Source organism: Engystomops pustulosus, chromosome 5, assembly GCF_040894005.1.
Source record: "Engystomops pustulosus chromosome 5, aEngPut4.maternal, whole genome shotgun sequence".
Classification (NCBI taxonomy): Eukaryota; Metazoa; Chordata; class Amphibia; order Anura; family Leptodactylidae; genus Engystomops; species Engystomops pustulosus.
Window position 1 is genome coordinate 162,128,844 of NC_092415.1, and position 22,976 is coordinate 162,151,819.

At 41.1% G+C, this 22,976-nt stretch overlaps 1 protein-coding gene across 4 annotated transcripts in view; it reads right to left on the minus strand.

The window, feature by feature from the left end:
• Positions 1–22,976, minus strand: part of LOC140133441 (ubiquitin-conjugating enzyme E2 E2) — a 183,458-nt gene that overhangs the window by 119,749 nt on the left and 40,733 nt on the right. For 3 of the 4 annotated variants that reach the window (XM_072153635.1, XM_072153632.1, XM_072153633.1), the window contains one exon: positions 13,436–13,486. The exons of the other annotated variant lie outside the window; for it this stretch is intronic. In XM_072153635.1, coding sequence (XP_072009736.1) covers positions 13,436–13,486 — 51 coding nt within the window. The remainder of the gene's footprint in view (positions 1–13,435; positions 13,487–22,976) is intronic. 4 annotated transcript variants of the gene reach the window in all.

Sequence of the window (22,976 nt, forward strand, 5' to 3'; positions counted from 1 at the left end):
ATATTCACCTCTGTTCCTGTTAGAAATATATCTATGAATCTGGAAACCATGTTGGAGAATCAGTGTGGGTTGGTAGCAGCAGAATTGGGGTGGTAGGAATCTGCTTTAGCAGCACAGTGGATGGGAGTTGTACAAATTCATATGCTGTGCAGAAAATTTGCAGTGTAAAATGATTTACACATTGTGCTCACCCCCACAGAACAAGACCAGGCCCCCCAGCAATTCAGAGAACTAGGGGGTCACTTAATGAATAGCACCATGAAGCAATCTGTAGAGATATTAACCCCTTATCGACTAAGTATGTCACGTCGGCTGCGGGTGTATGGAGACTGCTCACAGACTGAGGCCCTCTCCGTACAAGGCGAAAGGTAACACCGGTGCTAGCACCCATCGCCGGTGGCACGGCCATATTGGCTTAGATTGTAGCTCCCTGTGCTGTCGTAGGGGAGTGGAGATCTGTTACTATGACAGCCTCGGGTCATTGTAATAAATGATATGGAAAATCCCCATATACTGCCATACTGGAGTAAGGCAGTATATGCTAGGATCAAACAAACAACCTAGAGTTAAAGTACCCTAGGGGGTCTGAAAAATAGCAAAAATACATTTTAAAAGAACCTCCTTTCCGCATCCCAAAATGTCCGATCTATGTCTATCTATCTACGCAACATGGCAACCAACGTTGAAAATTCCACTTTTTCGTCATTTTGCAACATATAAAAAATGTAATAAAAAGTGATCAAAAGGTCATTCAGTCGTCAAAAAGGTAGCATTGAACACATCATCTCATCTCGCAAAAAATGACACCATACACAGCTCCATACACGGAAGTATGAATAAGCAATTGATGCCAGAATATTGCAAAATTAAGAATTCTTTTTTTTTTACAGGTGGTTTTCAATTTTGTAAATATATGAAAACATTATAAAACCTATACAGATTTGGTATCCCCGTGATTGCACGGACCCAAAGAATAAAGTAGACATGTCATTTGGGGTGCACAGTGAAAGTCGTAAAATCCTAGCCAACAAGAATATATCACAAATGCATTCCCGCTTCCCATTACACGGCATGGATTATTAAATACCATCACTATGAAGTGCAATTTGTCATGCTGTACACAAGTCCTCACACAGCTCTTTACATGGAAAAAATAATACGATTTTTGAAGCCGTGGCATAAAAATGGAAACGCAAAAAGGGGTTAAAGAAGACCTGTCAACAGAATTTTACTGCCAGAACACCACCTGCTGGTAAAGGGTTACAAGTCCTCCCCATATCACCTAAAATTAGCTACCATTGAGGCACTGCAACACAATAACAGCCTTTTATCCAATATGCAAATTAGCTCACATATTCAAGATATGATACTCTCCCAGGCTGCCAGTGAACCCACCCCCTCATTTTGACTGACAGCTCTGTGTCTCCTTAAATCACTGCATTGCCTCCTTGTACTTTGGGAACGTCTACTAATATTTAACTGCAAATATATAAAGCTCTATTTGCTTATAGGAAGTATTGTATCAATGTTTTTTTTACATGATGCCTTGTGTTACATTAATGTCATGTGACCAGGGTGACGTCCTCCAAGGTCTATACCCTTTACATCTGCAAAATGTACCTCATGTATTTATCTGATCACATGAAATCACAGCAAGTCTCCATGGAGGATGGGGAGGAATAGAAGCCCATGGAGGCTGGTGTGATTTCATGTGATCAAATACATACATCAGTTAGCTAATAGGGCTCTATGGGAAATTGTCATTAGCTGTATTTTTGAAAATGTGGAAACGGGTTCCCTTTAAATAAGACCTGTAGAGATATTAAATAAGAATGAAATGTTAAACAGGGAGATCATGTGTCTTCATTTCCCTGTAATTTGCAATTTATGGAAATGTACAGGTCTACAAAGGACATGCTGCGAATAGTGCACAAAGGGTTGTAAAGTGGCGTGACACACTGATGGCAAACTGTGGAGAGGAGTTAAGCCTCTCTTTGTGTCCATACAATAGCGCAGAAAGCCTAGGAATGAACCTATGCTTTCATGTTGTAGTATAATGTACAGGGAACAAATGGAGCTCTAGGACCCCTCTCTCATCATGAAACGAGGAGGTGTACGTTCCTCAGGTTAGCACAGTCTAGGACATGATGTGCTTCTGATCCTAACGGAGTAAATGTGATGGCATCAATGAAAATCTGGTCCCCCCCCCCAAATATTATCAAATTCTGGCGTCTATTAATGCAACAAGCAGCTCATCTTTTCCCGCAGTGACTTACAACAAAGTGATTGGGTCAAATTTTGCCAAGACTATGTTCAACAAGACGAAAAAAAAAAAAACACATTTATGCCCATATCTGAGCTGCATCAGCACGTGGACTCTATATACTGGAATTTCTGCCATATGTTAGGCTGCCGTATACACAAAAAGAGGTAATAGCAATAGTGGCCAACGTCCTCAATTATTTCTTATAGTATTTGGGTCTCGAGAATGTGAATGTTTATATAAATTAATTAATTTTGCTAATAATTCTTTTTTATCTTTTACTTGTCCAGAGTTACAGTTGGAATTGCAGCCAAGAACTGAATTTACTTGGCTTCAGAGCTGAAATCTCTGATCATTTCCTTGGCTTAATGTGCTGTAATTTGCATTGTGGGAAGTGGTGGAATCTCATGGTTTAATTTAAGTATGGAAAATATTAACTCTACCTGAACGCAACGTTGGAGAAAAAGCTGCCTCAAAGGGCCTAGCTGATTTAACACAAGTGTGTGACACAAGAGGTCAACTAGAGGGACTCTCTGTAGCCTTCCAGATCATATGTATTTCAAGGGTCATTGAAAGCAATAAGTACATTGTAATGCTTGATACAGAAATAAGCTCAGCTCAGATACCAGAGCATTTTACATCCATGTGATTAATGGACACATTCCAGCTGAAAGGACAACGGTGACGGCAGCTTTAGATTATATTCTCCACTTTGATCACTGTAAACATTCATGCATCAAAGCAAGTAGCATCAGAGCGAGCAGCGCTGCGGAGTGAACTGTTATATCAAGGAGCAGCCACTTTAAAGAGCGATTCCCTCTAATAATAGCCTTCACTTATTTCCACTGCCAAGAAATAAAAAATTCTGTTTAGTCTTCTCTTAGTCATAAATCTGATGGTAAAGGATAAACCAAGGGTGAAAGAATGGGAAAAGATGAATGTGGATCCACAGTATGTGAAATAAGCATTCAGGATGGAGGTTTTGTAAAAGTTTTTTTTTTTTTCTTTGTTTTTTTTTTTTTTTAAAGCATCTAATATCCCCTTTAAATATGTCTCCCCAGAACATTAGAACTCAGTTTTAACACTCATTTTACCAATATCCCTCTAACGTTCCACTGTTTCTTAGGTGAATGTTTCAACGTGGACATGTAACAAATTGCATGTAAAGAAAACCTATGATAAAAATCAAGCAAGAATAAACCAGGGACACTTGCTCATAGATCCAGGAAGTGTGACTGTGGCAATCTTATATTTGTGATCCATGACCACCTACTTTCTAAAATGTACCTTTAAAATGATCCTAATGAGCCTGAGGGGCTCTAAGGGATGTTACCAGAGCACCTCGCTGGCTGTTACACTGCCCCTCAGAGCCCGTCAGCCTCATTAGCATAATTTTAAGAGTTGAATTTAAAAAGAAGGAGGCCATGGATAACAAATATAAGAAGATGACCACAGTCACAGTGCCTGGGTGTATGAGTGAGGGTCCCTGGTTTATCAGGTTTCATTTTGATGCTAGATTTCCTTGAAAGGAACACTCCAGTCAGAGCTAATTCATTGCATAATGCACGGTGCAGACCCTGAAAAGAGGAACATGACTCTTTCGGTATATTCCTAGCACCTTGCTAGAGTCATGCTCCTCCCTTCATACCCAGCACAGGGGGTCTTTTAATGAATCAGCTTTATCTGGAGTGTTCCTTTAATGATTTGCTGCACTCGTTACAGTCACATTTCCATAGTGAAGCATCGTTGCTGGAGCCATGTGAGCTTAGACCCATGATCACCTTGGGAAGTGGCAGCATGGAAGTCAAATTCTTACTAAGAGAAAAGAAAAAAAGAAGTTGAACAACTCCTTTAATTTGATTCCCATCTAACTTTAGTATGAATGAGACAGAATTAGTTGGTCATCACTGAGATTGGGAACTTAAAAGGGTTGTTCAGCAATGTTAGGTTCCCCATCAAGTTTTCCCCTATGCAATTTATGGGGCATAACTTGCTGATTGGTCCCAGTGGTGGGACCTCCACAGATCAAGATAATCCCCAAAGAACAGAGCAGTTAATCGTACTTTCAGCTCAATGGCACTGGTGGAGATGGCAAACTTGATGTGCCACATTCTTATCTTACACCCAATTACACCTTCTTTCTGGTGCCTATGGAAGCATCAATGGGGCTACCCCGTTACACATAACACACAAGGGGGCTTCTTTTCAGTTGGGCCAACTTTGATCAGGAACGTCTGGGTGACAATTAATATTCCTTTTTTGGGGTATTTTTTTGCTAAAGATATCAGTTTGGAGCAGAGAAGTAACTATTTATAATTGTGTAGCATTTGCCATTCAGCAACCTGATAAGTTAACCCTACTGGGAGCCCCATACACTTCTTACTCCCAGCTTTCCAAGAACCGCTGCAGTAGATAAGATTTTTATCTTATAACACTGATCTTATAATAATAGTGAATGTCCCTTGGTAGACAGATGTATCACTTGTTCCGGTATGTATCATCACCCGGTATATCACTGCTGTAACTTCCTACTACAGCCAGGCACCTGTCGACTGCCATTCATTTTCAGTCAGCTCTTATCTGAGCCAATGGCCGTGGCACCAGGCCAAACCTTAGTACAGCTCCCGTCTGTACTTTACACTTAGCATTGTAGAAGGGAGCTGACACTAATGGCAGAATGTAAACATTACCTCTAAAGTGATCGGAGCACATTCCCCGCCAGCCCCGCACTGCTATCATAGTGCATAAGTATGGAGCACATGCCATATACAACCCAAATAAACACGGACTCACCACATGAAAGGCATTTAGAAGAGACGGCACACACTGAACTATATATCCCCGGACTTCTACAAAGTCGAATGTAAAGCACAAGGATAAAGAGTGTTTACAATATAAAAACCCTAAATGAAAGGAGCGATTTCACTTTACTAAGCGATGCCATAAATAAGCCTCCGTATTTCTCGGATTACACCATAATAAACTGATAGCTGCAGATGTAAAATATGAGAGCGATCATTCTTATGGCAAACTACAAACACATAATCATTCTGTATCCCGCAGAATGACAGACATATTTATCATAGAAACAATATTTCCAGATAATATAATTATAGATACGTCTATATGCCTGACATTTATGGCGGTTCTGCAGCTTTTGGATATGTTTTAAAGCTGCCTACATGCAATAGATCAACGCTGGAGATTGTCAACTGTGTGAAGCCAGGATATTAGAGAGCAGGAGAAGCAAATTAGATTGCACTGTGTCTTATGTGGCAGCATGTTATATAGCAGGAGGAGCTCAGCAGCTTGTAATGTCCCCTACGTGCAGGAAGACGGTTACATAGCAGGAGGAGCTGTGCAGATGTACACTGTGTCCTGTATGAAGGTGGCATATTATAGGAAAGGAGGAGCAGTGCAGAAATACAATGTCAAAGCAAAAAAAAACATGAGGAAGACATTGTACATGGTGTTCTATCTCCAAACAGCATACTGTAGGGCAGATGTCAGTGTTATACATATTATGGTGTACAATGTGCAGCATAATATTTATATTATGGTGCACATCCTCCATTCTTTAGTGTGTTTGATTGGGCCCCCCTGACACTACAGGCCCCATAGTGCCTGCTATGGCTGCCACCCCTGTAGTTACGCCACTGTACATAGTGTCCTTTCTGGAGGTGGTGTTTTATAGAGCAAAAGAAGTTGAACAGATTCTACATAGTATTATATGAGAAAAGAGCATGTTATTTAAAAAAAAAAACACACAATGTCACATATACAGGAAGAATGTTATAGAGCAGGAGTCACCAAGTCGCTGTTACGCAATGTCACATTCACAGGAAGAATGTTATAGAGCAGGAGTCGCCAAGCAGGTTTTACACAATGTCATATACACAGGAAGAATGTTATAGAGCAGGAGTCGCCAATCAGGTTAAACAAAGTCTAATATGTACTGGTAGCATGCTATAGAGCAGTGATGGCGAACCTTTTAGAGACAGAGTGCCCAAACTACAACCAAAGTCCAGTTATTTACCGTGAAGTGCCAACGTGCCATTTTAAGCAGTAACTTATTTCTACCTGTTCTTCCACTTCTTTAATACAGTTGAAAGAAGGAGGGCAAATTCAGACTATCATTGTAGCTTCCCTCCTGGGTATCTCTGTACAGGAAGAATGTTAGGTCCAGCAGGATGAGCTCCAAAGATAATGCAGTTCTGTCAACACCTTCTCACTTTTCAAGCAGTTCCAAACAGCCAATGAAGTGTCGCTGTAAAATAGTGCTGAGAGCAACATCTTATAAGTTGCCTGTGACTGTGGGAAAATTTAATGGATTTGGTCCTGTTTGGTGAACTCCTGGGCTGATGGCCTGAGTGCCCACAGAAAGGGCTCTGAGTGCCACCTCTGGCACCAGTGCCATAGGTTCGCCATCACTGCTATAGAGCATGAAGAGCTGAGCACACTGTACATAGTGTACAGGCATCATGTTATAGAGCAGGAGTCACTGGGCAGGTTGTGCATAGCGTCTTATGTACAAGAAGCATGTTATAGAGCAGGAGAACTAAGCAGTTTTTCCTGATGGTGAATGTGTCAGGTTCCCTTTAAGGTTTTCAGTACACAACGGCAGACAAGGTTGTGTAAAGAATTCTGAAATGCAGACCTGTAATGTACTCAATACAATTGTAGCTCTGTATGTGATGGTAACATGAGCCTTGGATAGAGGCCATTATTAGAGCCTTGTGGCTGCCAAGAAAGTGAGTATGAGAATATATATTACCACGCATGATCCTTACGCTTCAATAATGTGACACTTAGAGGGTTTATCTTTCCATCCGGACAATGTAGTGTGTAACCAAGGATAAGAATGAGTGTACACGGAGAACGCTCAGGAATTTACCTGTCACTGTCTACATAAACACGGACAGTGTACATATTATATAATACATATAGTACTAAATGCCAAGTAGATTTTATATTGTGTAAAGTCACTATAGAGCAGCGCTGTCAGCTAGAGGATGAGCATATCCAGGGAGCACACTACCCACCATGCCATGCCCTATGAGCGCTTTTTACCCTTCCTTTCTGCCCTCTCTTATTTTAAACGGATTTTCTAGTTATTAATAACTTTCCTTATTTAACTCCATAGTGGCTGGTTTCAAATTTGCATCTGTGTTGCTGGCATTTAAGCTACATTTTCAAACTCATTCTATAGGAGATTCTTTAACAATCACTACATTACATGCACATTACAAGATACTCCTTAAATGTTTATGTTTATACTCCTTACGTTTTTTAAAACTCTATGTTCTCTTTTTAGGACTCCAAAAATTTTTAACATTACCCTTATCAAAGCAGGGCAGCGCAATTTAACAGTGTCTGAAATATATAGTCCACCCAATTGTTAATTTAGGCTTCCAAGCCAACAATGCCAGCTGGTAAAGGGTTACATATGGTTCTCCATATCACCTAAAATTAGCTGCCAGTGAGGCACTGTACCTTAATTACAGCCATTATTCAGATATGCAAATTAGCATACTTGACTATTATACAAGGTATGACTCGGGTTTTCTCTCAGGCTACCAGTGAGCCATCATCTCCTCCTTATTGTGACTGACAGCTCTGTGTCTCTTCAAATCACTGCCCTGCCTGCTTGCACTTAGGGACTATCTGCCAATATTCAACTACAGACATATAAAGCTCTATTTACTTGTAGGCAATATTGTGCCTTTTTTTTACACAGTGCCTTGTGTTACATTCATGTCATGTGACCATGATGATACCATTTACGGTCCTATACCCTTTACATTTGCAAAACGTACCCCATGTATGTATCAGATCACATGTAATCACAGCAGCCTCCATGGAGGATTGGGCCGGGGGGAGGGGGAGTTGCAGAATAGTAGTAGTAGAATAATAAAATACTACTGATTTTTAAATTTTTTTTTTTTTACGATTTAAGTCTTTAACAGACAAAACCCAAAACGTCCGCATCAAGAAGCCCTTAATATCTTTCTAGCATGTACACAGCTTCCAGGAGTGATGCCAGGATTTCTCAGCGCTGCATATATTTTCTCATATCAAAATCAATTACGGAGTTCAATTATACTTCATTTTGCAGCAGACATGAAATGGCGATGACTAGCTTATGGATGCAGGAAGATATGTCATCATAACTTCGCTCGTCTGACATTGCTAACCAGAGGAAAGTGCTTGACAAGTGATGACTTGTCACTTTTCACCTAGAGGTGATGGTGCCCGCTGTGACAGCTCCCTGACGCGCTGCCAGGCTCACAGAGCCATCTGAGGTAACATTACATTTAAATAACGTTTAAATCGTCAGCATTGTGTGCACCAGAACAGAGACAATCCATGCATAATTGACTGCAGAGCCAACAAGCCGGATGTCAGAGCAATGTATCTGCAGCTCGGCAGCTGTAAGTATATATATAGATTTCTTACAGACAGTTTAGTCATTTTGCCTTCAATTATACCTACATACAGCTGGAACGCATTAGAAGAGTTTTTGCAGTATTTTCAAATGACATTTTGAAGGAAAAGATGACTGCCCCGGCACTAAAAGTGAAAAAAGCTGCAATACCTGACACCACCCAAGGGCGAGAGTGGCGTTTTTTTAATTAAAACATAATTTTTATGCACGTTTCCTGTGTGACGTCACTGGGATCCAGCAGGGGAATGGAGGTAGGTATGGCTGCTGAAGTTCTATAGCATCTAGACACATGATTCTGGTATCATTTTAAAGGCTAGAAACAGGATTGTGGTTTTGGGAATGGGTGTTAAAGAAGCAGAGAAAAAGACATTTAAAGGGAACCTGTCACCACATTTTCTAAAAAAAAAAAAAAAAAAAGAAGCTATTTACAGGTTCCCAAAGAGCCCTATTAACTGACACCCTTCTTTTAGCTAAAATTATTTCCTTCAAATCCACACAAAGCCACTTTATCTTATAGTACATGGCATCAGAGGGAGCGTGTCCTGCTTGGCCAAAACCTCCTCACGTCCCATGCCTTTTCTGAGCATGTCATGTGACCAGTGTCATCTAAGGTCCTTTACCCAGTTACGTTTGGACTTCTACTCCTCCACATCCTCCATGGAGGATGCTGTGATTTCATGTGATCAGATACATACATGGGTTAGACTGTGCAAATGTAACAGGACCTTAGATAGCGTCATCCCGGTCACATGACATGACAATAATTTAACAGAGATCTCTCTCAATGTTCTAAATGGAAGCATGTTCTGTAGCACCAAGACCTGTCAATCAAGAACAAGGAGGCAGGGCAGTAACCCATGAATCTGCAGGGCTTCATTGGACTCACGTAGTGTCATTGGACTCATCAAGTGAGTTGGATTTTATTTATTTTTTAACATTGCAGCCATGGAAAGGAACTGTTTAGCGATAAGGGCAACATTTTAACCATAGGTTTCAATGAAGCATTTACCGTATATTCCGGCGTATAAGACGACTTTTGAAGACAGAAAAATCTTCTGTCTTCTCTAGGGCCGTCTTATACGCCGGTAATCCCGCCCGCCGTGTATTCACGGCGGCGGTCGGGTCGCGCTGCATGGAGAGGGCTCACGGGCTGAGCCCTCTCCATAGCCAGTAAGTCTTTGCTGCATATTGCAGCAAAAGCTTACCGGTAACACCCGCAATGGGTGCTAGCACTGATCGCGGGTGTTTTCACAGCGTGGGCTACCGGCAAAGCTGCCGGCAGCCTCAAAAAGATAGCGGCGCATGGGCGCCGCTATCTTACCTGGGATCGCCGCTCCCCGTGACGTCATCGGGGGCGATCCGTCTCCATGATAGCCTCGGGTCTTCCGAAGACCCGAGGCTATTTCGTTTTAACCCCTTCAATATAATGTGCTGATAGCACATTGTAATGAATGAGGAGGAAAATCCCCATATACTGCCATACTGTATACTTTGACAGTTTCTCAGGGGTAGGGGATGTGCAGTGTTCATTGAAGAGATTTCCCACACGTATGTACCAGCATTCCCCAAGTCCAGCTGCAATCATGTAATATAAATGCATTTCTCACAGTCTTTCGGCTACTTATAACGCACACAAAAATATGGTTACGCAGATCTCAGGGGCCTATTCCTACCTGGGTTTGAAGTAGCTACTTGCATAATGCCTTAATTAGTTTACTGCAGTACATAAGATTAATGAAAAATCTGACAAATTTAGTGGGACCTGCCACATTTCATAATATATAGGCAGAGCTGAAATATTTCTGTGTGTTCAATTATTTGTTGTGAAGCCAAAACTGTGCCAGAGGAGTCCAGTAGCACCTTACATGCTGACCCTGGATTTTATAAGCCTATGTAGGTGCAGGTTCGGGTACCGACCCTGGATCCTCCACCAGGACACCCATGATCGGTGCCACCACCAATCTCGGGTGTTTACCAGCGGCATCCAAACAGTTAAGTGCATTTACCTCTACATATATTACTAAAAACAACAACCTGACATATCTCACTAAGCAATGGAAAAAAAAAATTTAAAAAAATAAGAAACTGACACCGTAAATACAACCAAGTCATTTTACATAACCTTGATCTAAATTCTCCTATTTTCAAATTAATATCTATATTTACTCCAGGAAAACTGTGGATTTATCCAACACAATAAAGAAGCTGCCAGTGACAGTTTTCTATGTAATAACAATTTCTTGTGACCTTTTATCCCACAACTAAAACTGTTATTGATGTAAAAAGAAGTGGCATTGTATTCTAGCGAGTCTGTCTTGTGTAGATCCTTCCACATCTTTAGGACATTGTTGTGCAAATTAGGCCTCTAGAAGAAAAAAAGTGATGTTACAAGAATGTGGGCTGCCGCTCGCCTGTAAGCCGACACGCTATGTACGCGCTCTTCAAATGAGGATTTATCTAGAGAGCAAGTGTTTACCCACTCAGACTGAAATATGAATCAAAGGCAATTACTAAAAAGGTCACTTCCCGTATGGAACTTGTCTATTTAGAGCTCGGAAGAAGTGTCACAGTTTTACTTACCAACCACACACAATGAGAAGCACATGAAAGCATATTCCTCTGGAGCTAGCGATCCCTTCAGACATGGAAAGCATCCAACTCTTCTAAAATAGCATGTTATGGTTTATAAAATTAAATAAAAATAAATTAATACAGAAAAGGTTTATTCTTATACAGACGGTCCCCTACTTAAGAACACCCGACTTACAGACGACCCCTAGCTACAAACGGACATCTGGTAATTGTTAATGTACTGTACTTTAGCCTTAGGCTACAATAAACAGCTATAACAATTATCAAATATGTCTGTAATGAAGCTTTAGTGTTAATCCTTGTTCTTATGACAATCCAAAATTTTTTAAATAAATCCAATTGTCACAGAGATAAAAAAAAAATTGTCTAGAGATAAAATTATAAAGTATATGATTCCGACTTACGTACAAATTCAACTTAAGAACAAAATTACAGAACCTATCTTGTATGTAACCCGGGGACTGCCTGTATTCCAAAAGGGACAAAAATTACAAGTTCTCCTAGAGATTTACACACATATAAATTATATTTGCAATATACTCTGTCTAAAGATGGTTCTACAATCTTCATAAAAAATAATATATGAGGGTACATGACATAACTACATAGGCCACTGTATTAATTTGTGTTGAATGCCTAACAATTTGAGTAGCAGTCACACATTTAGGCTACATAAAGGCTCTTGTCCAGGATTACTTGGTTCCTAATTGTAAAAGGCCATTATTAAAGGCCATGTACTTTTGCCAAGTTTTTTATTTTGGTTTACCACTTGGATATGTGAAGAGGCTAAAATAATTTTACCAATAGGGTTTATTAAAATCTCCTAGTTTTTGTACCAGGCAGTTTGCATGTAAGCTTACACAAGATTGTCAACTCTACAGTGTGAGCTTCAACTACAAGCAGCAAGTCCTGCTGCTCAGCCACGCCCATCTCACAGCAGAAAGCTCAGTCTGATACAGCAAGTCCTGCTGCTCAGCCACGCCCATCTCACAGCAGACGGCTAAGGCAATACAGCCGCTTCCTCCTTCAATCACGCCTCCTACCCATGTATAACACCCCTACTCTGCTCAGCCATGTCTTCCTCTTGGTGAACATAGAAGGGGTGAAATATGGTGGTGGCAGCATCATGAGGATTTTTTTCAGCAGCAGGAACTGAGAAATTGGTGTGAGTGGAGGGAAAGGAAGATGTTAGGTTTTATTCAAGAATATCCCTTATGTCACACAGTCAGTGATTTGAGACTGGGATGGGTTTATACCTTATAACCAGCAATGACCCAAAACAATAATCAAATGGATTAGGGGGAAAAGTTTAAGTACTGGAAAGGCCCAGCTTAATCCAATTGAATCCATATCAATATGCGCTTTGAAGATATTTGTTAACCAGCGGAAACCATCTAACTTCAAGGGTCGGAGCAGTTTTCCTATGAGGAATAGCTAAAAATCCCAATGACAAGTTGCAAATTCATAGAAACTTCTTCAAAGCAACTTAAAAATCCAGCTTAATTCCAGGTTGTAAAATATAAAAAAATACATGGGAAGGGGGAAGGGGGGGGGAATAAATACTTTAACAAACGACTATACACAGAATGATGTATTTCTTAAAACTGTGATGCATAATTATCATTTTACTACATCCGAGTGCTGTCAGACCTCCCCCCAGGTAAAGTTGTCTGTTCCACAGAACACTGGGTATAACTAGCTAATGTTTGTGGATTAGACCACTGCAATGAATGGGGTCAAGCTACGTTATGGCAATAAGTCACCTAAGAGAATAATAATTTGAAAAGTTTTTATTTTTGCTAGAGTCATGTTTAGGTTATAAAAATTCAAATTAATTTCAAAGTAGTGTTATCCCACATATTACATTTGTACATAAACTGAGCAAGTAGGAAACGGACAAATCCAAACAACAGAAAACGTCAACTTTAACGCATCGAAAACATAATAAAATCTCAAATTATCATCCATTCGCCAAAAGACAGAAAAGTGTAAACAAAATGTAAAGAAAATTTTGCAGATTACCATAAAACCTAATTCATAGTATTAGCCTGGAGTTCACCATGTGTCTGGGCATATACGCGGGTAACACCATCATGTCAGAAGTTTAATTTAACAATGAATAAAATGTACCTTACCTGCAGTTTGGCGGAGGATCCAGCGTTATTTCTGCAAGTTCTTTCTGAATTCTTTATATATATAATAAAAAGGGAAAATTATGTCACATAATTGTGCTTTATAAAAGTACATAATTACATTGCATTATCCTGTATTAAAAAAACTTTTTTTTTTCAATAAAGGAACCTGTCACAGGCACATGCAGTCCTATTCACAGAATAGATAAGAGGAGAAACTGAGCGGATTGATAGACAGTTTTACGGGGAAAGAACCAAGTACAGATGCTATTAAAAATCTTAGAAGAAAAAGTCCTGCAGAACAACAGCTGGCTCTGATGTGCACATAGTCTTACTGCTAATAAGTCTTCTTGTCTGTGGTCTGCTCATTTAAATAAAAATCACAAATAAAAAATGGTCCTTTTAATTGTAGTTTTAATAAAACTATTTATTTTCACTTTCTTCCCAGCCACAGTGGTGTGATATTTCTATATAACGTATAACATCTGGATTCCATTACTCTCGCACATTACTCTGTGTACTACTTTGAGCGGCTTAGCTGGCGGACGGCTGTAGTGTACTGGCAACAAAGCCGTCACCGGGAGCTGTGCAAATATTTATTCCACATAAATTATGTGTATTTATACTGTAAGGACGGATAAATATTGTGTTCCGGATGTTCCCTCTCAGTTACACACTTCATTCACAGAAGCCGCTATTAGTAGGAATACATGCTCTGGATTCTAAAACACCTGCAATTAAGGAATTTGGGTCTTTTCAAATATAATTTCCATATTATTATAAACCTCAGAAAATTTTTTAAAATATTTTCTGTTCAATACAATTTTAATGTGATCTTAATTTTAAAAAAATCATAAAGATACAAGGTTACCAACTTAAAACCCACACGGTGATAAGGTAACACCCACTTTCTAGCACAGCCACACCTCTTTCCTCACATAGGCACGCCTCTTTTTCATAAAATTTGTTAAAAGTTACAAAGCCGCTTAGAAAACTTAAAGGACATCTAAAACCAGGAAGAAAGACATTAAGTCAATGAGCCTGAGGGGCTCTAGGCTATGGATCCTGGAGCCCCTCTGGCTCATTTGCATAAAACCTTTCAGCCTGGTGGTAGATGCCCTATAAAATGTGCAGAAGGTTTTCAGGGATAAATTTCAACCAGAATTCTGGCACATTTGCTTGGTATATAGTATATTCTCGTTTGTGCTCAACAAGATGGCATGGCATTGAGTGCAAAATTTAGTTAAGGGGATATTCCCATCTTAATTATTTATTGCGTATCCATAGGATATATTAGAAATAGATGATAGGTGCAGTGCACGTACAGCCATTCTCCATTCAGATCTATGGGAGCACCGAATGTAAAGTCTCAGCTCTTGTAAGTGCTCCCATAGAGTTAAACAGAGAATGGAAAGCATGCAAGGCTCGCTCTCTATTCAGCCCGCTTGTCATGGACATCTTTCGATCATCTATCGGTCAGTAACGGTCATCTATCTATAGCATATCCTATAGATCTGAAAAGAGTTTGTATACTGTCTCTGTGTTTGTGGGTTTCCTCCGGTTCCTCCTACACTCCAAAAACACAGTGGTAGGTTGATTAGATTGTGAGCCCCATTGGGGACAGGTAGTGATCTGGCAAGCTGCATAATCTGTAGGCGCTATATAAATAAAGAAATTATTATAATAACAACAATAAGTCAAATAGCTTGTATGTCATTGTAGCTTAAGAGTGTGTTCATACGTTCAGTTTTTCAGATGCAGTTTTTGCTGTCCAAACCAGGAGTGGAGTGAAATAAGAGGAGGAGAAGCTTCTCTCAATAGTATGTTCTTACCCATTATGATCCACACCTGCTTTTGGCTTCTGAAACTGCATCTTAAAAACTGAACATCGGTTTTCGTATTTTCAAGAAGATTTCTGAATTGACTTGTTTGGGGATCATCATCGCTTATAATGAGATTTGAATTATATAACATTAGAAACCTCCTATATATCCCTCCATTTTCAAATCTGCACCCCTCAAACGATCAGAAAAAGCTTTTGGTAAGATTGTTTCTTCTACTATCTTCATTGTAATTAAAAAGTGAATTAGTCTTACCGGTAATTCCATTTCCTTAGTCCACCATGACGGCCCACCTGGAGGATGACCCCTTGACCTCTGTAGGGACAGGAAGCAGAGAAGTTAAAAGGCCCCACCCCGGCATCCGTACTCCAGTGTCTACCAAATAACTACACCGGCTTGGATGCAACCCGATTTATTGCCTGTTAATATGCACAAACAATTAAATCAAGCAGGTTTATAAATACATTAAATGACATATCTAGGGTGGGAAAAAATATATGGGCCGTCATGGTGGACTAAGGAAATGGAATTACCGGTAAGACTAATTCACTTTTTCCCTTACGTCCCCATGACGGCCCACCTGGAGATATACCAGATGAATTATTTTTTAGGGAGGGACTACGGCCTGTAGTATCTTTCTCCCAAAGGAAAGGTCCATGTTATTCGGAATGTCCAATCTGTAATGTTTAGCGAAGGTAAGAGAAGACGACCAGGTAGCCGCTTTACATATCTGCTCAATTGTGGCTCCTCTTCTTTCAGCCCAGGAGGTAGCCATCGCTCTTGTGGAATGGGCTTTTATGGTATCTGGGACAGCCATTTCCAGAGCCTCATAAGCCTCTTTGATAACGGTTTTTATCCATCGGGATAAGGACGATTTTGAGGCCTTCTTCCCTTTGTTTTTCCCTTGGAATTGGAGAAGAATATTAGAGTCCTTCCGCCAGCTCTTAGAGACTTCCATGTACCTGAGTACTATTCTTCTTACATCCAGGGAATGCCAGCTGATTTCCTTAGCGGCTCTTGGATTCTGGCAAAACGAAGGTAGGACCACTTCCTGGTTTCGGTGGAAAGCTGTACAAACCTTGGGGACAAAGTTTGGGTCAAGCGTTAAAATGATCCTGTCATCTGAAATTAAACAATAAGGTTCATTTATAGATAGAGCCTGAATCTCGCCAATCCTTCTTGCAGTAGTGATTGCAATTAAGAAGGCAGTTTTCAAGGTAAGGTTTCTAAGGCTTACAGATTCAATTGGTTCAAACTGAGGTCCAGTAAGAAAATTTAGCACTAAGGATAAGTCCCAGGGAGCTACTGAAGGTTTAACTGAGGGCCTGATTCGGACAGTTGCTTTTACAAACCTCTTTATCCATCTATGATCCGCCAGGGATGAATCAAAGAACACACTTAGTGCTGCAATCTGGACTTTAAGGGTACTAGTCTTAAGGCCCATGTCGAACCCAGCTTGCAGGAATTCTAAGATCTGTAAGATATTAGGAGAAGATTGATTGGGAACTGCTGGACCACAGAAAGAAATAAACTTCTTCCATATCTTCAGGTATATAGCTGAGGTAACTGGTTTTCTACTGGATTGTAGAGTAGAGATTACCTTGTCCGAAAGGCCTTTTGCCCTCAAAAAGCTCCTTTCAGGATCCAGGCCGAGAGCTTGAGATCTTGTGGCCTCGGATGAAAAAGCGGCCCTTGATGGAGGAGATCTTCCTGAATGGGTAGCATTAGAGGTTCTGCTAGAGCCATCTTCTTTAGGAGCGGAAACCAGCTCTTTTTGGGCCAGAAGGGAACAATGAGAATGACCATGGATTCGTCTCTTTGAATTTTCCGGAGAACTCTTGCAATTATAGGCAGAGGAGGAAAGGCATATGCCAGAGGAGCATCCCACTTGTGGCTGAATGCATCTAACTTCGAGGTGGTCTCTGAATAACTGAGAGAGTAGAAAAGTTCCGCTTTCGTATTTTCCCTGGTGGCAAACAGATCCACTACAGGTATTCCCCACATCTGGGTTAGAAGCTGGAATACTTTTTGGTTCAGACACCATTCGTTGTGGTCTAGTTTTTTCCTGCTCAGAAAATCTGCCACCTTGTTGTCCTTCCCTCTCAGATGAACTGCCGATAAGGACTTGATGTTCAATTCTGCCCATGAGAATATTTCGTTCGAGAGGTCTGAAAGGTCTGGAGATCTTGTACCCCCTTGATGCTGTAGGTAGGCTATTGTTGTTGAGTTGTCCGACAGGACTTTCACGTGTTGTCCCACCAGAAGATGACTGGCTGTCTTCAGGGTTTCCAGGACTGCTCTCAGTTCTCGATAGTTGGATGACATTCTTTGGATATGAGGAGGCCAACTTCCCTGGAAGAAGGATCCTGCTATATTCGCACCCCAGCCCTTTTGACTTGCATCTGTCTGGACTATAGATAGGGGCCAAGGATGCCATGGAACTCCCCTCTGTAGGTGTGTAGGAATGGTCCACCACATTAAGGACTGTTTGACCGCAGGAGTAATGCTGATGCAGTTGTCCAGATGTAGGGGATCTTTGTCCCATGATTGTAGTATCCAACCTTGCAGGACTCTCGTATGGTTCTGTGCCCACTGGACACACTGGATGCAAGATGTTAACTGCCCCAGGAGCTTCATAGCATCTCTTATCGAGCATCTCTGGCGATGGAGAAAAACATTGATCTGACCTACCAGGCGTTCTGACTTTTCTCTGGGAAGATAAGATTTCTGGTCCACAGAGTCCAGGAGGGTTCCCAGGAAAAGGATCTGAGTATCCGGATGCAAGGCAGACTTCTCCCAGTTTATAATCCATCCCAGATTCTGTAGCGTTTGGATTGTAAAGTCTCGGTGTAGAATAAGTTCTTCTCGATTTTTCGCTATTATGAGTAAGTCGTCCAGGTATGGAACGACCAGGACTTGATGTGTTCTTAAGAAGGCTACGACCTCTATGATGATTTTTGAAAACACTCTTGGCGCTGATGCTATCCCGAAAGGTAGAGACCTGTATTGGAAGCATAGTTTCTTCCCCTGTGGTGAGACTATTGCAAACCTCAAAAACTTTTGAGACGGAAGGTAGATAGGGACGTGGTAATATGCGTCCTTCAGGTCTATCGTGCACATGTAGGCTCCTGGATGGATCAGTGTTACTGCAGACTTTATTGACTCCATCTTGAACTTCCTGTACAAGAGATGCTGGTTCAAACCTTTGAGGTTGCAAATCATCCTGTGGGATCCATTTGGCTTTTGGATGAGGAACAAGGGGGAGAAGTGACCGCCCTTCCACTTTTCTTCTGGAACAGGTGTAATTACATCCATCTGAATGAGTTTCTGGACTTCCTGAAAAATTAAAACAGTCAACTTTTGAGACCCCAGCCTGGTCAGGATAAACTTTTGGGGAGGAAGAGATGTTAATTCTAGCTTGTACCCTTGCTTTATTATGTCCAGAATCCAAGGGTTGGATGTGATCTGGGACCATCGTGCAAGGAACCCTAGTAACCTTCCTCCCACTCTGGCGTCATTGTCTCCCAAATGAGGTTGAATTACTGGAGCTGAGGAGGAAGCCTCTACCTCTACCTCCTTTCGGATGGCTCCAGCGCCCTTGCTTGCCTTTGCCTCTGTATGAATTTTTTCGATCTCTAAAGTCCTGAAAGGGCTGTTTTCTGGGTGGCTTTTTAACCTCAGGAAACCCCTTCTTTTTGTCCGCCGCCTTCTCCAGAATAGAGTCAAGTTCAGGACCAAACACAAATTCTCCCTCAAATGGAATGCTGCAAAGTTTGGACTTTGACCTGAAATCCCCACACCATTGCCTTAGCCATAGCGCTCTTCTAGTTGCAATGGACAATGCTCCTTCTTTTGCAGAGAACCTGACGGATTCACCAGATGCATCAGCAATAAAGGCAGTAGCCGACTTTAAAGTTGGAAGAGTCTCTAACAGGAGCTCTCTGGGAGTGCCTTCCCTAATGTGATTTTCCAGCTCAGATAGCCAGAAGTACATCGTACGAGCAACCGAGGTAGTGGCTACATTCGCTTTTAGATTAAGCATAGCAGACTCCCAAGCTTTTTTAAGTAAACAGTCAGCTTTCCTATCCATAGGATCTTTTAGCTGGATAGAATCTTCAAAGGGCAGGTCAGTGCGCTTTGTTAATTTTGTTACCTGGACATCAACCTTGGGAGGTGAATTCCAGAATTTAGTATCATTTTCGTCAAATAATAGACGATTCCTGAATTCCTTAGACACAGAAATCCTCTTTTCTGGATCTCTCCATTCTTCCTGAATGAGTTGTTTGAGAGTATCATTAATGGGGAATACCCTCTTTTTCTGGGATCTAAGGATGCCAAACAGCTCATCCTGAATGGATCTAGCTTCTTCCACTTCTTCAATTTTTAGAGTATCACGAATGGCTTTAAGCAATTGGTCTAAGTCGTCAGAGGAAAACAGATATCTGGATTCCATTTTTGAAGCGGATAGAGAAGTGGACGGCTCCAATTCTAGAGAATCCTTAAAGGAGGAATTATCCTCTGAGTCAGGGTCTGATTCTGAGGCACATATTAAGGCCCTTTTGGGTGGAGGCCCAGGGAGGCTAAGTGAGGCTATGGAGGAGGCTACAGAAGAATGGACTTCTTCCTTAATGAAGGCACGTATCTCTTCCCTAAAGCCTGTTCGCTCTTCTTTTAGAAGGTTATCCAGACATTCCTTGCATACTGGTTTTTTATAATTAGAATTAAGCCTTGTATTGCACATGTTGCATTTACGACAGGCTGATTTCTTCCCATCTTTAGAGGGATCTTTGCTCCTCACTTTCTCTTTAGGCTCCTGCCAAGAGATAAGTGACAGCTTAGTATTTACAGGGGATATAACATATATATGAATAGAGCCCCTGCCCCATTAATCTTTAAGACACTCACAAGGCCTGTAGACAGGGGATCTGATACAGAAGATTCCATGGCCAGGACCTCGCTAGAAAAGATAGATACTTCCATGGGTCCTATAATCATAGGTAAGGGGGGCTTATTCACATACAGCAGTACAATATATGCAGAATCAAGTACATTAACACATCAGTCTAGTGTACAGTACCTTATCGGCGTAGTGGTAGGTGATCTAGACCTCAGAGTCAGAGTGACTACCTGCGACCAAACCTTTTAAATTTTGGCGCCGCCGAGCCCCCAAACGTCACTTCCGGTGCGACCGGAAGTCCTGTAATTCGTGCGCCGCAGCACGTGATCCGGCCTCGGCCAATCAGTGACTCCAATCGTCACTTCCGGTGCGACCGGAAGTTCACCAATGAAGCGTCGGAGCACGTGACCGGAGCCACCACGCGTGCTCCGACATCCGGGTACCCTGGAACTACGCGGAGTCGGGGGTAGAGCCGGCACAACAGTTCCCCACAGAGCCAGGGAGGACGCGCGATGCGCCGAAGCGAGGTCCGGGAACTGGCAGGGTAAGGGTCGGCCCGTGCCTGCAGACTTGTGCTCCCCCCACTGCCCCCCTGGAGGAGGCCCATGAGGAGAGATATATCTCTGCTCCCTGCCCTGTGTAGGGACAGGAAGACACTGGAGTACGGATGCCGGGGTGGGGCCTTTTAACTTCTCTGCTTCCTGTCCCTACAGAGGTCAAGGGGTCATCCTCCAGGTGGGCCGTCATGGGGACGTAAGGGAAAACTAAATAGAGGTGAAATTTAGAAAGGTCTAAATTTGTCAGTAATATGTTTAGCCCTAAAATGTACCCATTCACAAAAGAAAAAAAGAGTAAACCCATCTTTAAATGTGTAATGCAATTTCTCCTGAGTACTGAGACAGCCCACATGTGGGATTTCACTCGCTGTAAGGGCGCACGGCGTGGCGCAGAAGGGATGGCCAAACAATAGGCAGCTTTGCCCTATAGAATTTAGTGGGTTTTAGTTGGTTCATTGGTGCACTTCTGTGAGCTGTATAATATTTTCTTTTTTCCGTTAATTTTGTCATGTAAGGACTTATTTTTTGCGGGGTGAGATGCATTTTTCATTGATACTATTTAGTAATAGTACAGCGAGGAGCACCAACACTTTAAAGGTAAAAAGAAGTTTGAGACAAGTACCTAAAGACATTGTAAGAGATTCTTAGTCTAATCCTTATTAGAAAGGTAAAGAACATAGCAATATTAATATATACACACACAGAAACACAGAATTTATAATATTCCTAAAGTTTAAAGAAACATTCTAACATGTTTCAGTGAAATGGTAGAATTAATTATCGTTGGAAATAGGTCTACATCTAGTCAGCTTTGGCTAGATTGGCTACATTGTTATGTAATGGAAAATTAGGATTTCAAATAAGACATTTCTATTCAAACAGATACAAAACTGTAACCCACTGAAATAATAAGTACAGATGGTATTTAAAGGGAATCAGGCAACAGTGTTGATGGAAAACTGCAGCGAGCGTTAGGCAGCATCCTTAAAGATCTGTTTAGTTCTACCAACCAAGACTGAAAAATTGATTTCTATCTCAGGATTGTAGCTGGACCTGCATAACTCGGGGCCTGTCCTCACAATGCAGTGCTGTGGGACCTCCGCATTTATATGTCATTTCCGACTGCTTTGGACATACTTCTGGTTAAATACTACAGTGGGCTACAGTGAGGCTGTAGAGCTGTTCAATGCAGAAAGTTAAGAGTGCAGCAAGTCAAGCTACTATCCTGGAATATAAATCCATTATGCATAGTTCTGCTGATGCTACCAACATACTAAGAGACAAGATTACACAGAGTTTCTACCAAACACTGCCTTAAATCGTCAACAATGAACATTTAAAGGAAGCACCTGGTACATAAGTTAAAGTACATTCACTGTAAAAAAAAAAAAAAAAAACGGAGGATGAAAAAAAAAAAAAAAAGTTAAAATAATAAAAGTACTCAAAACACTGACTGCAATAACCACAACCTTTCTGAAAAAAAATGCAACTTACCTGAAAGACCAGCAAAATCCTGCAGGTCCATGTGCAAGATTACAATTAACCTAAAACTCTACCATTATATCAGTCTCATGCTGCAATCCAAAAACTAGTCAAGAAAATCACTAGCAACAAAAAAAAAAAAATCTATGTATTGAAGGAAGGTATCACTTTTGCTTCCTCCTTTTCTTTAGTTCCAGTGAATATAAATGAATATATATATATAAGAAAAGCAGATGGTCTTAGGCTGTATCTACTGAATCTATCCCAGAAAGTCTGTGAAAGAGAGACCACCCAAGCTAAGCATTTAGCCCATCAGCAAGTAACCTGCTACAAGTATGTGGGACTCCTAGAACGATTGATAGCAGGATGGTTGGCCCGAAGAGTTTATGGGGTACAGCACCAGTATCTACATCCTTAGTGGTGACAGTAAGTGTCTGCAACTTTGTGATATACATCCATTATAACATCCTCAAACATAATCCATATCCATTATAGATATTGACTAGCAAGTTAAATGAGCCGTGTCTGTGTTCCCTGCATGTACACATGTAATATTTATGCTGTGGTGCTTACATTAACTACTTCACTTACATGAATGGAAATGCTATTGTGTACAGAGAATGGATAATGGAAAGGAGTCGGATCAAACGCGCCTCCCGTTTTAAAAAGAAAAATCCTGCAGAAGCGAAACAGATGGAAGTAATTGAGTCCAGTAATGGTCTAAGCATACAACTATGCTTGAGGTATAAAATCTCACAAAAACCTAT